The sequence below is a fragment of the Hemiscyllium ocellatum genome, chromosome 2 (genome assembly GCF_020745735.1).
Source record: "Hemiscyllium ocellatum isolate sHemOce1 chromosome 2, sHemOce1.pat.X.cur, whole genome shotgun sequence".
NCBI classification, from domain to species: Eukaryota; Metazoa; Chordata; class Chondrichthyes; order Orectolobiformes; family Hemiscylliidae; genus Hemiscyllium; species Hemiscyllium ocellatum.
In genome coordinates, this window is record NC_083402.1 from 107830888 (window position 1) to 107847259 (window position 16372).

At 40.1% G+C, this 16372-nt stretch overlaps 1 protein-coding gene across 1 annotated transcript in view; it reads left to right on the plus strand.

The window, feature by feature from the left end:
- LOC132824489 (endoplasmic reticulum metallopeptidase 1) overlaps positions 1-16372 on the plus strand; it is a 46139-nt gene that overhangs the window by 10985 nt on the left and 18782 nt on the right. The window contains exons 6-9 of the mRNA XM_060839079.1: positions 1230-1322; positions 7745-7957; positions 12144-12364; positions 14512-14686. Of these exons, the coding sequence (XP_060695062.1) occupies positions 1230-1322; positions 7745-7957; positions 12144-12364; positions 14512-14686 (702 nt within the window). The remainder of the gene's footprint in view (positions 1-1229; positions 1323-7744; positions 7958-12143; positions 12365-14511; positions 14687-16372) is intronic.

Below are 16372 nucleotides of genomic sequence, written 5' to 3' on the forward strand. Positions count from 1 at the left end.
TCATGGTGTATGTTATTAAGAAAATTGAGGCAAAAATATGCCATTTTAAATAGGGAAAGAAAGTGGCTCAGACTTAGCTTGTCTATATTAATTTTATTCTCACCATTGCTAAAATGGGAACTAGAACACAAGAAATTGAACTTAGAGGGTCACCTATTGATACAGTATGCAAAGAGGGTGCTGGTAGCTGCATCATTGTTAACCTCAATCCAACCAGGTAAATGTTAATAGGTTAGGGTATTGCCATGGAGAAGGCAGCAGGGTTTGGAAATTCCCATAACCTTTTCTCAGCAAGAAAGGTGCAATGTATGCACAAAAACCATTTTGCCTACACAGAGTCTTGCATTTGAATATGTCACAACTTTATATACACAAATCTTAAATTGGTTTCTGGTACAATTTTTAATAAGGACTAGCTTATATAATATTCTCCGTTAGGAAAATCACAATTCATGCTGGACATTGAGTTTTGCAAACACGGGGTGATCGAACATGGTTGGCATTCTGCCTGCTGGAAACAGCCAAAGGGATTTGTTTTTAAGAGTCCACCAGTTATACAGTCTGCAGACCTGGCAACACAGCGGCAGTTAAACTCACCACATTGCACATTTGGAGGGTAGGCAGAACATTTTTTTTTTTGGCTTGACAGCAGTATCCTTTTCATGGAGGATACCACTGGTTTGTTTACTGCAAAGTAGCAGCTAATTACAACAACTTGCTTCACCTACTACTAAAGTTTTTGAGATACCTTCCCCTTCAATGTTAATCTGACATTCATTGGGCACCACTGAGGGCCTGACATATATACAATGTTCTTTCATGAGTTGGCATGATATACAGCAAGTGTGATTTGATAAGGGTAGCAATTACAACACTTTCATTCAGTTGATGTGTGATATGTTTACATGCACTTGCTTTCCTGGATTGTTTAGAGCCTCAGTGAAATAAGCTTTCAGATTTCACTACTTTGTTATACTTTAGTAGTAAAGTATGTTCTCGTCTGTTTGTTTGAAGATGTTCCTCTGTGTACTTCGATATAAATCAGTTAAAGAGAAGCCTTTATTCTCTGTGCTTTGAACACAAACTTGACTCCAATAAAGTTATCTTAGATTGTACTCTTAGTTTTCTTCTTTTTAATACACTGGATGCATTGTCTATTCTGAGATAATGTAAAGGTTTACTGTGTCATGATCTGCTTGGGAGTATCTTATGATATTATTCTTTTACAGGAATAGACTTGGCTTTCATTGAAAATGGTTATATTTATCACACGAAGTATGACACAGCAGATCGGATACCTCTAGATTCCATAAGAAGGGCTGGTCAGTATCCTATAGAACAGCAAAGGCTGTGTTATTAATGTTACATGCAGTTACATCTTTGGGTACTTCCTAATTATTGTGGATGATCAGATTCATTTAACACCCAACTAGTGTCAGCCAAAATTAGCTTAATTTAGAATCAAGATTTTACAGATCAGAAGCAATCTTTTGGCATGTTTGGTATTATTGGCTCCAGAAATTCTTATCACCTGGGTCCAGTTTCCTGCCCTTTCCCTCCTTTTTAAACTCGCATTTATTCAGTTAACTTACAACAAGTTTGCAAAGATATGTTTCTACCATGGCTTGGTTCCATGCTTTAGTAAGCTGTGTGCATTTTTCAAAAAATAAACATTTATTTAATAGTTTTTTTTCATGGTAAATTTACATTTCTAGTTACCAGTGGGGAATTTACTTCTAGTTTTTAAGTGAATAATCTTTTTCCCATCTCAATCTTTTTTGATCAGTGAAATTTCTCCTATGGCACCTTGCATCCTCACTACTTTCCAAGGCTGTGTGCTGAAAATATTTCTGTAAAGTGTAAATAGTGCAATAGTGAACTTTGAACAAAGCATTGTTCACTGACAATTCTCCCTGGAGAATGTTGCACCATTAAATCATGCAACTTTAATTATAGTTATTTCATATTCATTCAACATTCCATTTTATGGTACCACCACCTCACCTGAAGAGGAAAATACAATTCAATATTGTTTTTGTGACAGAAAATAATATGAATATTATTTTCAGGCAACAAAATAATTCTGATTTATAACCTGTCCTTAAGAATTCATTACATTATAGTCAGGCATTAAAACTTGCACGGACACTTCTCATCCGTCAGTGTTCTTTTGTGGGAGTTGAAACGCCTTATTCATATTTTGCCCCAAGCACGGTTTAAAAATTCAATTCTACCGTGCACTGGTGTTGAGTTTTTTAGGACTTTACAGTCAGAAGTTTAGCTGTTTAAGTTAGATTTGGTTGCAGGTGCCTGGTTTCAGAAATTGAACGATAGCCAGGAAGTCCATTCAAACTCTGGCTTCAAGCCAGACACTCAGCTGTGACAAAATATCTGCAATTGAGCTGGGTCTGACCAAGGGTGCCTGTTTAGGCTACTGTAATGACATGGTAAATTTAATTTGTTTTCAACAACCACTTGTTCCTGAGGATTCAAGATAAGTCAGTTAAAAGAAAAACAATTCTTATGAGTGGCTGTTGCATATGTTTGCATTTTGATTGGTTCATGGGATGGTCTGTACTCAAAGTATTTACAAGGACAGCAAAAACTGGATAAGTTAGTTACCTGCAGAAAAGTATGTTGCAAGTGTTTGCTTTCTTGGAAGTACTTTTAAAACCACTGATATTGGTAGAGCTATGACTGAGATATCTTTGAAATGCAAGCATATGAAAGTGGGCAGTGAAAGACCAGATGGTTTAACAAGCTTGCCCCACCTCTTGCTGCCCTTTCATGGCTGCACACTTCTCTACCCTCCTTTCCCACAGCCATGTCACCACCTGGGTGAAGTGAAAAGAAAAATACTCAGGACCAATAAGCATTCAAAAAAAGCACTGGAACATCTTTCAGGAAGTTGAAATTGATCCAGGAGACAGCGTTGGTCAGATGTTACCAATAAACTCACCTACATTTTATATAATAATGGTGTCCAGTTCCCTCTGAGGTGTATAGAGGCTTAGCAATTCTCATCTTTCAATAATGTACTCAAGAAGTGCTTGATTCTTGATAAACAGCCAAATTCCTAGTCCATTCCAACTCTGGCACAGTTGCCCTTGTTAGGTTCTTTTCCTGAGGTTTCACACACAAGATGCAATTCGTACACACCAACTCCTGTAAACAGTTAAAGTTTATTAAAACTTGTACAAGTTAGTTGACCCCTCTTTATCCTCCTCACAGGCATGTGAAGTCAAATCAGAGGCCCTGAACAAAAAAAACACATCCCCTTTGTACAAGTGAGTTGGTCATGCTCACAGATGCTCTGGCCACTCCCCACAGTCACATGTTACCCCAGGTAAAATGGTAGGATGAGGTCATCCTCAGAGATAATACAAATGTAAATGCCCTAATTTTGAGGAATTGTTATGCGGACTATTTCCTGACTCAATTATTCCCCAAGACAACGTAGGGGGTGATATACCTAGTTTAATGGGATGTCTAGAAAGTATTTCTGAATGGAACAGATTGAATGATAGTTTAATTAAATAATAATAGTAGAGGGAAGAGTAGCAAATGACTGTCCAAATGGAGTGGGAGTCATTCATATTCTTGCATGAATGTCGTTCCCACCCAGCGACAGTGCAGTTTAACCCTTTAATATTACATTATCATGCCGAGAGATAATCCAATTTAATCTTTTAGCATTACATTCCACCCTTTTATCATTCCATGATAACCACCTAGATGAGAGTACCAGCTTTCATAAGACTGACAGCCAGTATTTAAGCAAGTTATTGATACACAACATGCAATGATTGTAATAACAAAAATTACTAATCCGTGCAGTAAATAGAATTTCTAATGTCCTCCCACATGGGGAAAAAAAGTTCACCAGTAAAACTCTTCAATCCATAGTCCTTGGTCAACCCCCTCCAAGTTAACTAGAAATGAGCTAGTCATCCAAAATCTCCTTCAGAAAAGTCCAAAACAAAATTCAGTCTGTCCTTGCACACCATTCCATGGAGAAATCTGAATTCTTGGATAAGGGCAGTTAAATACTTAACACAACTGACAAGACTTCCATTCTTGCTAAGATGCTTCAGATGAAGGATACCAATGCATCTGAGTGTGCAGTGCAGCAATCGCAGCTGCAGCAGTGTAGGTGAACGCAGCATTTGTTGCTGCTTCTGCTCCAGCGCTACTGTTAAATGTAACAAAGTCAACTGACTGTTGTGATGTTAGCTTGATCAGTGAACCTTCATATCCCTAAAATGATTGAAAGAGAAGGTAATGCTCACATGGTTTAATGTCCATAGGAAGGCCACTGACAAAAAGCATTCTTCACATCCTCTTCACAGTTGTTAACTTCTTCACTTTTTGTGCTCATGATTGGGAAGCTGATTGAATCCAATGGATTCAGTTGTGGAAGGGTGGGCGCTGGTCTGAAGGCATGCTTTACCTGTGAATGGAGAAACTCTAGAGACTGTGTTAGCTGCTGGAAGTATCTCTGCATTTCTTCTTTCTTTCCTTCCTTGCCAAGGTGGTTATCAGTATGAAGACAGTCACACATTTAACTACACTAAATTGTGACAGTCTATTTCAGCGTTCTCAGTTGTCTTGATGTATGTTACTCTGTTCACTATTTCTGTCATTATCAAGTTTTATACAATCCATAAACTTCTAAACCATACTGCCTAAACAATTCAGTCAACTATAAACATCAATCAGTGGTCTTAAAATCAAACCCTCGGGTACCCCATTCAGGTTATTGAATTTTTTTTCTTTAACATATTAATACTTGGTTAATGTGAAAGCTGACTGGAAAAGTATTTCAAAAGTCTGGATTAGCAAGAAAGCAACAAAAAGTTTCCTGTGCTTAAGTTAGTTTCAGTTCAGATTTAAATCTCAATTATTCATGTGAAACAAATGCAGAAAATATTAAAATATATTCTCCAAATGAAACTTCCCAAATAAAACAGTGGCAGCTTTGATAGAGATTATATGAAGAGCGCCAATGCAGTCTTAACAATAATTGAAAGAACTTAAACAGCTCAGCCTCAAGTTCTAATATTCTGGGTGTAGGGTTGTTCGATGAGCTGGAAGGTTCATTTTCACACATTTCGCCACCATACTAGGTAACATCTTCAGTTCGACCTACATCCTGAACCACAACATGAGCTACAAATTTAATATTCTCTAAAATCTTAACAAAAGCATCAAAACTAAAATACACTCCTCTTCTTGTGAACAGTCTGCATTAAAAAACACAGCAGCAAAGATATGATAATACAATACTCTCACCTGGCTGAAGTGTGACCACTGAGACAATTGTTTTGTTTAAACCGGCATTGTGGAATTTCAAACAAATCAGGGGCTTAAGGCACTCAATTATTTGTATTAAGGTTACAAATTTGATAATTTTAAAAAGAACCTAATGTTGTAGTTTCAAAGTTTAAGCAAAATCTACCCTATTACATAGCCCACAAAACACACTGAATTGAGATCCTGATTCAAATAAAGCAAAACAGTTACTTAAAAGTATTTTCTGAACCAGGATTTTAACAAGCCAAAATATTTAAATATCAAACACTCTCAGCATGGCGCAATTTACATTGAAACGTTCCCTCCTCGACCCAAGTATTAGTACAACCTTAATTTCAGCATTTCTCTTTTTCTTTGAAGAGCCTCTGGTCAGAATTCTTCTCGTTTTAATATGGGAGAGAAACGTGCACATTTGAGATGCCCCTCACTTCACTGGGTGATAATCCATGAAATGGAAAACGAGGAGTCAAAAAAATGGAAGAGGTGGCCCCAAAAGATCTACACCAGATTCCAACAAAAATAAATCGCGTCTATAGATTCCCAAGCAACCACCACGGCGCAAAAATAAAACACAAGCATTGGTCCAAGATTCCCAAAGCTCCGCAAATCCCACAGCACTTTTTGTGTACACAGAGATCACTAAAATATCCTCACTTCGGAAACCGGACCGAGGAACGCCACCCCACCACCGGACTTGGCTGTGAAGGGAAGTAAGACCAGTTGTACCCTTCTGATGAAATCGCACCCACAAAAAGAGAAAAGCCTCGCAGCTGATCACACGGTGCCACAGTCCAAGCCACGCCCCTCCCCCAGAATAAAGACTCCCAGTCGTGTCCACAGCCCAAAAACTGAGATTCCCACAACAAAAACTTGACAAAGCTTCCCTGGCTGTCAATGCACTTTGCTGTTGAGATCCGAGTGGACTGGCTCCATTTTCTCCCCCATTTCCCTGTAATGCCATATCGTCCTAAAAGTACTTCTAAGGGGAGGTGTGGGGGATAACTCTATGAAGTACCAAATTCTGACTTATTTTAATGCTCCGGAATCTCAAACCTCCTCTGTGGAGGACTTTAACCCCTTTTTCACTTTACTTCTCATGGGGACTATAACCCGGATTTTACTCTGGGGACTCCAACCTTGATTCAACCCTTTTTACTGTGCAAGGCGACTCATTGGTGTGCAAGTATGCGAGTTACCTCAAAGATTCTGTCACCACTGCATCCCAGGAGATGAGGGGTTGATTGAGTGGTAGGTTCAGCAAGAGATCAAGGTGAAGCTTACCTTGTGGGGCCATTTGTCTCTCACAACCAATGATTGTTTATTCTGTTCACCTGTCCATGTGTATGTTGGAATCCCACTGCTGCCAGCATATGTTAGGTTCTTTTCCCGAGGTTTCATACACGAGACAGAATTCACACACCACTCCTATAAACAGTTAAAGTTTATTAAAGCTTGTACAAGCTGAAAATGTGTTGCTGGTTAAAGCACAGCAGGTTAGGCAGCATCCAAGGTACAGGAAATTTGACGTTTCGGGCCAGAGCCCTTCATCAGGAATTCATTCCTGATGAAGGGCTCTGGCCTGAAACGTCAAATTTCCTGTTCCTTGGATGCTGCCTAACCTGCTGTGCTTTAACCAGCAACACATTTTCAGCTCTGATCTCCAGCATCTGCAGACCTCACTTTTTACTTAAAGCTTGTACAAGCCAGGTGACCCCTTTGACCCTCCTCGCAGGCGTGCAAAGTCAAATCAAAGAGGCCCCTAACGAAGAAAACACATCCCCTTTATACAGTTAGTCATGCTTACAGATACTCTGGCCACTCCCTCAAAGTCACATGTTACCCCAGGTACAATGGCATGATGAGATCATCCTCTGAGATAACGCAAATGTAAATGTGCTAATCCTGGGGAATCGTTATGCAGTCAATTTCCTGTCTCAGTAATTCCTCAGGACAATGTAGGTGTGATATACCTAGCTTCAGGGGGTGGCTAGAAAACATTTCTGAAAGGAAGAGATTGAATGATAGTTTAATTTGATAGTAGTAGCAAGTGACTGTCCAAATGAAGTGGGAGTCATTCACATTCTTGCATGAATGTTGTCCCCATCCAAAGACAGTGCAGTTTAATCCTTTAATATTGCATTACTGTCCAGAGAGATATTCCAATTTATTCTTTTAATGTTACACTCTGCCTCTCCCCAATGTGCTAAACTGAAACAACTATGGTTTCCCTTAATGAAAAATGCATTGAGAGTTCATATCAATTTAGAGAAATCTGCTTTGATCAATATTGGAATATGTCCTTTATATTTTAAGTGATTCCTCTACCATATATGTTTATTCACAGAAATAGAAAGTGGAAGTAGTTAAAAAAAACTTAAAGCACTGAGTTTGGTTTATTTGAAAGCACTACATTGTCTAATGGTCTTTGTAGGTGATAATATATTATCTGTGTTGGAGTACTTGGCGACATCCGCAGAACTGGCTGACTCAACACAGTATCGCCATGGGGCCATGGTATTTTTTGATGTACTTGGATTATTTGTTGTGGCCTACCCGCAACGAATTGGTGCTATAATCAACTATTTGGTGGCTGTGGTAGCTGTTCTCTACTTAGGAAAAAAGTTCTCAATATCAGTAAGTCAAGGTGAGTCTATTCAAATTTTAAACTCTCTTTGGTGCAATGTGGCTTTTTAATTCTGAATATATTCACCTTTAGAGTTAAGATAACATTGCAATTAATATTTGTCTTTGTGGCACAAGTTAGTTGTATTCACTTTTGGTCAGAAGGTTGGAGGTTCAAGTTCCAGTATAGGACTTGAACTCAGAAACCGAGCAAGTTTTGCATTGTCAGAGTTACTTGCCTTTGTTTGAAACATAAAAGAAAACCTGCAACTGTTTGCTCGTGTTTCAATTGGACTCTAAAGTCATTGATCCATGATGTGGAGGTGCTGGTGTTGGACTGGGCTAGACAAAGTCAGAAATCGTACCACACCAGGTTATAGTCCAACAGGTTTGTTTGAAGTCACAAGCTTTTGGAGCACTGCTCCTTCATCAGGTGAAATGAGAGGGAAACACACAAAACGCAGAATTTATGGGCAGAGAGATCAAGGGGAGAAAGATTAAAAAAATCATACAAATGGTGTGAGTGCAGTGTCGAATAATAAGTCTCTACAGATGACCAAGGGTGTTAGACGGAGAGAGTAAAGTGTCAATGGCTGAATAACGACTGGAGGGATGACCTGTAATCTGATTAAATGAGGCAGAGAGATAATTACCAAAAAAAAGTGATGCTGGAGATAAACCAAATGATTGTAATAACGTGGAACAAAAACAGAAGCTGTTGCAAAAGCCCAGCAGGTTTGGGACTGTCTGTGAAGAAAAACCAGAGGAAATGTTAAGGCAGATTTTTCTTCACAGATGCTGCCAGACTGGTTGAGCCTCCCCAGCAAACCCTGCCCATGCTCCTGATATATAGCATCCACGGTTCTTTCGGTTTTTGTTTGATTGGAATAAAGTGATAGGTGTAAGAGTCTCATGCCAAAGTTAATAGGTAATCCAAAATTGTACAAACTGATTAAGGCAGAGAGATCATAACAATTTATTAAGATGATGGTGTCAGAACAGGACAGTAAGGAAGATTTTGCAGATACAGAACAGTTTGGTGGGGCCACGTAGTGTGACATGAATCCAAGATCAAGTCTGTCTTCATGGGTATGGAAAAAGTGAGGACTGCAGATGCTGGAAACCAGAGTCTAGATTAGAGTGATGCTGGAAAAGCACAGCAGGTCAGGCAGCTTCTGAGGAGCAGAAAGATGGAGGGAGTGCTTTATTCCTGATGAAGGGCTTTTGCCCGAAATGTCGATTTTTCTGCTGCTCGGATGCTGCTTGACCTGGTGTGCTTTTCCAGCACCACTATAATCTCGACTTCATGGGTATGAAACTTAGCTTTCAGTTTCTGATAGCTGTTCTGCATTGTTGTGTATCTTGAAGGCTGCCTTGAGGATGCTTACCCGAATATCGGAAGCTGAATGTCCTTGACCCCTGAAAAGTTCCCTGACTGAGAGGGAACATTCCTGTCTAGCAATTGCTGTACGGTATTCATTCATCTGTTATTGTAGCATCTGCATGGTCCTGCCTGCAGTGAATGCGATAGACAACGTTGGTCGATTCACGTGAGTATCTACTGTGTACATGGTAGGTGGTGTTCCCATCTGTGATGGTAGTATCCATTTCGATGACCTGGCACGTCTTGCAGAGGTTGCCGTGGCAGGGTTTTATGTTGTTGTGATTGATGTTGCCCTGAAGGCTGGGTAGTTTGCTTTAAATGAAGTTGTGTTTAATGTTTGGTGGTTTTTTGAAGGTGAGAAGTGAAGGGATGATCTTGGCGAGATGCTCATTGTCATTGATGACATGCTGAAGGCTGAGAAGAACATGGTGTAGTCTCTCCGCTCTGGGGAAGTGCTGGATGACAAAGGGTGCTCTATTGGTCATATCCTGTGTCTGTCTGCTGACAGGGTCATTGCTGCTTTTCTCTGTGGCACATTAGAACTGGCAATCGATGAGCTGAGCATCATATCCTATTCTTATGAGGGTATTCTTCAAAATCTTTAGGTGTCCATCAATGATAACTAGCATCAAATTAAGATCATCCCTACACCTCCAATTCTTGCCTTCAAACAACCGCTAAACCTTAAACAGGACAATATCGACGTGTCACCACACAAACCTGCCATGGCAACCTCTGCAAGACATGTCAGATCATGAACATGGATGCTGTCATCACACGAGGGAATACCACCCATCAGATACAAGGCAGATACTTGTGTGACTCACACAACAGTCAGCAGACAGGAATGTTCTGTCCCAGTCTGGGAACGCTTCAGAGGTCAAGGACATGCTTACCGATCTTCAGGTAAGCATCCTCCAAGGATGCCTTCGAGATACACAACGACACAGAATCACCGAGCAGGAACTGATAGCCAAGTTCAATGCCCATGAAGATAGCCTCAACCATGATCTTGGATTCATGTCCAGCTATGTGACCCCACCATACTATTCCGTATCTGTAAAATCTTCCTTACTATCCTGTTTTGACACCATTACCTTGATAAATTGTTATGACCTCTCTCCCTTTGTTAGTCTGTACAGTTTTGGATTACTTATCACTTTGTGGTTAGACCCTCGACATGTAACTCTCATACCTATAATGTATCTTTTGATCTCCTCTGCCCATAAATTCTGTGTGGCTCCCTCTCACTTCACCTGATGAAGGGGCTATGCTCCAAAAGTTTGTGATTTCAAATAAACCTGTTGGACCATAACCTGTCATGTTATTTCTCACTTTGTCACTGATCCAGGAAGACTGCGGTTTCTTCCAGGGCACTGTACAACTTTTCTAACACAACCAATATCACATATAACATATTAATCAGTCATCAGTTTTTTGTTTGATATTGTGGACTGAGTGACAGTTTTATTTGTATAATCACAGCAGTTCAAAGTAAAATATCACGTGTGAAAGACTTTGACACATTTCAGACGTGGCTATGCTTTTCAAATATAAATCTGACTTTTCATGTGAGTTACCTGTTATCCCAAGGTGTTCAAGATTATGAAGGCAACAGTATGGAGATATAAATAGAAAGTTTCATCACATGATTGCATGCAACAGAAATTGTTTTATTTAACAGGAATGACATTATGACATAAAGTGCAGAAATATGTAGATATTTTTCTTGCACGCGGCAAGACTGTGCTGATAATTCTGTTAAATTTTATTAACATTTTAGATTTGTGTTGTGCAGATAGATTTGAGGCAAATTCTTTTTGTTAATGACATTCTCTTAAATTTGCTTAGGGTGTATGTGTATCTAAGTTTAAACACTTTTTGTTTGTGAATTAGATTGAAATATCAGATGTTCTTATGCTAGTGAATAATTCTGGAACTCTATCAGTGAGTCAATGAACAATGGTTCCCTGGGTTGTGCTAAATTAGCTGATCTCAATCACGGCAGCATTGTAGATACAGCTATTAGGTCTGATCCCCTCTAATATAGAACATCTAATGTGGGCAGCACGGTGGCACAGTGGTTAGCACTGCTGCCGCACAGCACCTGAGACCCGGGTTCAATTCCCAACTCAGGCGACTGACTGTGTGGAGTTTGCACGTTCTCCCCGTGTCTGCGTGGGTTTCCTCTGGGTTCTCGGGTTTCCTCCCACAGTCCAAAGATGTGCAGGTCAGGTGAATTGGCCATGTTAAATTGCCTGTAGTATTAGGTAAGGGGTAAGTGTAGGTGTATGGGTGGGTTGCGCTTCGGTGGGTCAGTGTGGACTTGTTGGGCTGAAGTAGTCTAATCTAATCTCCATATGTTCATGTGGAGAATGCGTATGATGATCTTTGAGGTGAGGTCATTGATGGACTGGGCTGTAAATTAATAGTTTGCTGACTTCTGCTTTGCAGTATCTGCAAAGAATGGACTGAAGAGGAGAAAAAAGCATTAGAAGGATAGTAAACATGAACTCGTTCAGACCTCTGCCCATATCCAAGCTAATGTTAATGAATCTCCTTTACCCATATGTTTGTTGACGTATATTGGCAGCCTGTGCACAACACCTTGATTTTTAAATTCTTATTCTTGTATGACTTTGTCCCTCCCCTACTCGATAACTTCCACCACCCTTCTAAACACCCATTTTCTCTCTCTTCCACCCCCCCCCCCCCCCGTACTATGTATGCTGTTCTATTCTTAATGCTCAATTATTAGAATTTAAATGGCATTCATTATGTTTCTGTTAATCCTGTGGAGTGTAACTGGTGTGATTATTTGCAGGATCACACTACAGGAGGGATCTCCTCTATGGAATTGCAGTCACAATAATCTGCTGGTTTATCATTTTTGTAACAATCCTTATTGTAGCAGTATTCGTGTCTCTGACTGGACATGCGATGTCCTGGTACTCCAACTTCTACGTTTCTGCTGTATTGTATGGGTCAATTGTCCTTGCAAAGCTTATACTGATTCATACACTTGCAAAAAATCTTTATTATGGAGTAAGTATACTAGTTATCCTTTTAATTTGTTATTTGTTTTGCATGTGTTAGTTGATATCTGCTTAATGCTTTTCTCTTCTATTTCCTTTTTGCTTCTTCTCCTTCATTATCGACTGAAAGTCTGTGTGCCTGATCTGGTACTATAGCTTTTGAGATTTCAGTTTGTGGAGTGTACTGCTGCTTTGACTTGGCAGAAGTCAGGCACTGGGATAGTAAGGAGAAAGAGGAGAAAAGAATGCAATTTGCAACCATCTTTGACAGGCATACTTTGACCAAACCAGAATTCAGGGCTCATGAGCTCATATGAAATAGGCTAAAAGCTCCTGTTTGTGTACACAAGGGTAACTCAACCAAAACACCTTTTCCCCATCTGTACGTAACTCTAGAGTCAGATTATGTCTTTTGTATATTATCCAGTTCAGTAATATTCAAATGAATAGTGTGTGCTAAAGTTTCAATGGGCAAGAGCCACAGGCATATCTGGGATGGGGATTTGAATTAGGAAGCATTTTCAGCAGCTTGGCATTCATTTACATGGGAACTGTGAATGTTAATCATGGTCACTGCAGTTCGTTAATTGGTCTCGGTGGTGTTTGTTTTTAATTATGTTTATTCTTGTCATACCAAAGGATATGGTCAGAATATACTAAAAATGACCTGTGTGCATAGTGATTTAAATTCACTAACATCAAAACTAAATTTTGAGTAGTTTTATTTTGTATAGGAATGCTTTGAGTCTGAAAATCATAGAGTCATAGAGATGTACAGCATGGAAGCAGACCCTTTGGTCCAACCTTTCCATGCCGACCAGATATCCCAACCCAATCTAGTCCCACCTGCCAGCACCCAGCCCATATCCCTCCAAACCCTTCCTATTCATATACCCTTCCAAATGCTTCTTAAATGTTGCAATTGTACCAGCCTCCACTACATCCTCTGGCAACTCATTTCATACATGTACCACCCTCTGCGTGAAAAAGTTGTCCCTTAAGTATCTTTTGTATCTTTCCCCTCTCAGCCTAAACCTATGCCCTCTTGTTCTGGACTCCCCAACCCCAGGGAAAAGACTTTGTCTATTTATCCTATCCATGCCCCTCATAATTTTGTAAACCTCTATAAGGTCACCCCTCAGCCTCCGACACTCCAGGGAAACAACCCCAGCCAGTTCAGTCTCTCCCTACAGCTCAAATCCTCCAACCGTGGCAACATCCTTGTAAACCTTTGCTGAACCCTTTCAAGTTTCACAACATCTTTCCGATAGGAAGGAGACCAGAATTGCACACAATATTCCAACAGTGGCCTAACCAATGTCCTGTACAGCTGCAACATGACTTCCCAACTCCTGTACTCAATACTCTGACCAATAAAGGAAAGCATACCAAATGCCACCTTCACTTCCTCTTCCTGCAACTCCACTTTCAAGGAGCTCTGAACCTGCACCCCAAAGTCTCCTTGTTCAGCAACACTCCCTAGGACCTTACTATTAAGTGTATAAGTCCTGCTAAGATTTGCTTTCCCAAAATGCAGCACCTCGCATTTATCTAAATTAAACTCCATCTGCCACTTCTCAGCCCATTAGCCCATCTGGTCCAGATCCTGTTGTAATCTGAGGTTACCCTCTTCGCTGTCCACTACGCCTCCAATTCTGGTGTCATCTGCAAACTTATGAATTGTACCTCTTCTGCTTGCATCCAAATCATTTATGTAAATTACCCATTTGCCCCAACAAGGCCTGGGAATATGCATCTGAGACATTAACTTTCAGGTATGATCATGATTGGTTTAACCTGTGTTTCTTAAAGAAAAACCTTTTAAAAATGTGACCAACTTAGTCTCAATTCTGCAAATTTAACTTCTTTAATCTGAATCATAGCTAGGGTGGTGTGTTGATATGCACCACCATGATGCATCATTTTATGTTTGAGTACATATGTAGATTTTTTTAATGTGTTATTTTTTTAAAATGTGAGACGCTGCATCTTCACTCTGTGGCAGGTAGTCAAGGTTTAACTCAAAAGCAATTGGTGTAGACAATGAATTATGTTTCCCTGAATCTCTAAACATTGTAAAGAAAAGACTGTGAAGACATTAAACTTAATTTTTGGAAGCTATCTGACTTGCGACTAAATTATTTTGTTTGTATACAGGGCATGAACGAGGTATACCTAGCTGAGCTATATTTCGACGTTTCATTAACAATCTGGTGCTGTATTTTGGTTTACTTGACCCAACGTGGCTTGTGCTCAGCCTATGTCCCTGGATTGTGGGTTGCTTTTCCTCTGTTTGTGAGATTACTAATAGGGAAGGAGCTGAAACAAAAAGGTAAACTCACTTGTTTTGTGTAGTTTGGTAAAATGATGAGTGTGAATTAAATTCACTAATTCAAAAAATACTTTATCACACTTTCCACTTTTAATATTTTTAGTCATTGTATTATGCACAGAGGAATCCTGCAGCTATCTCTGCTCATCTCCCATACCCCAATCCTTTGTGTTCTTCTCTAGAATTTCTCTTTTTGACTTTCTCGCAATCTCTGATCTGTCTGGTGTTGCCTTTCATGTAGAACTAGATTTGGGATCGCCTGACAAAAGAAAACTTACTGGTGTAGAAGGCAGGTGTTGGATTCAGGTACTCAAAATTATCATGCTCAAAATCAAACTAATGCAGGTATAGGAATATTTAATGGCTTGACTTATACATTTATTAACAAAACCCCTTTGTATTTACAATATACCAGCTTTCATATTATTCCAGCAAATTATTCCTAGCATCCCATGTGAAATCAAAATGGGGACATGGCAGAAATTCACACGATAGAACCATCGAATTCCTACAGTGTGGAAACAGGCCATTTAGCTCAGCCAGTCCACACCGACCCTCCGAAGATTAATCCACCCAGACCCATTCCCCTCCCCTGGTATTCTACATTTCCCTGGACTAACACATTCCTGAACACCATGGGCAATTTAGCATGACCAATTTACTTAACCTGGACATCTTTGGACTGTGGGAGGAAACTGGAGCTCCCGAAGGAAACCCACGCAGACAGTGGGAGAATGTGCAAACTCCACACAGACAGTTGTCCGACATTGGAATCGACCCTGGGTCCCTGGCGCTGTGAAACAGCAGTGCTAACCACAGAGCCACCATGCTACCCTGTGGTGTTGGACCTTTGCACTTGTGTTGTTGACTGAAACACGTGTGGTGATGGGAATAAAGGTTGGTTGTCACCAGAAATATCAGTCATTGAAGTTAGAGTCATAGAAATGTACAGCATGGAAACAGACCCTTCAATCCAACTCGTCCATGCCAACCAGATACCTTAAATTAATCTGGTCCCATTTGCCAACACTTGGCTCATATCCCTCTTCCTATTCACATACCCATCCAGATGCCTTTTTAAATGTTGTAATTGTACCAACCGCCTCCACTTCCTTTGGCAGCTCATTCCATACACACACCAGCCTTTGCAGGAAAATGTCCCTTAGGTCCCTTTTAAATCTTTTCCCTCTCACCCTAAGCCTGTGCCCTCTAGTTCTGGACTTCCCCAACCAAGGGAAAAGACTCTGTCTATTTATGCTATCCATGCCCCTCATGATCTTATAAACGTCTATAAGGTCACCCCTCAGTCTCTGACTTTCCAGGGCAAACAGTTCCAGCCTATTCAGCCTCTCCCTATGGCTCAAACCCTCCGACCCTAGCAGCATCCCTGTAAATTTTTCCTAAACCCTTTCAAGTTTCACAACATCCTTCCTATAGCAGGGAGACCAGAATTGCACACACTATTCCAAAAGTGGTGCTGTGAGATCAACATTCTCATTTTCGGGAGGGAGTCATAGTTGTTGAAACCTTCTGCAGATATATATGTTATGTGCCTTGAGATTAAATAAGCAGAAAATAACTTCCCAAAGCTGGTATGATGCAAATTTTAGTTCCGATAACTTCATTACTTTTTTTCCTAACTTGCTTGTGGGTATGAATTGATAGTGCCACGAATACGTCTGGAAG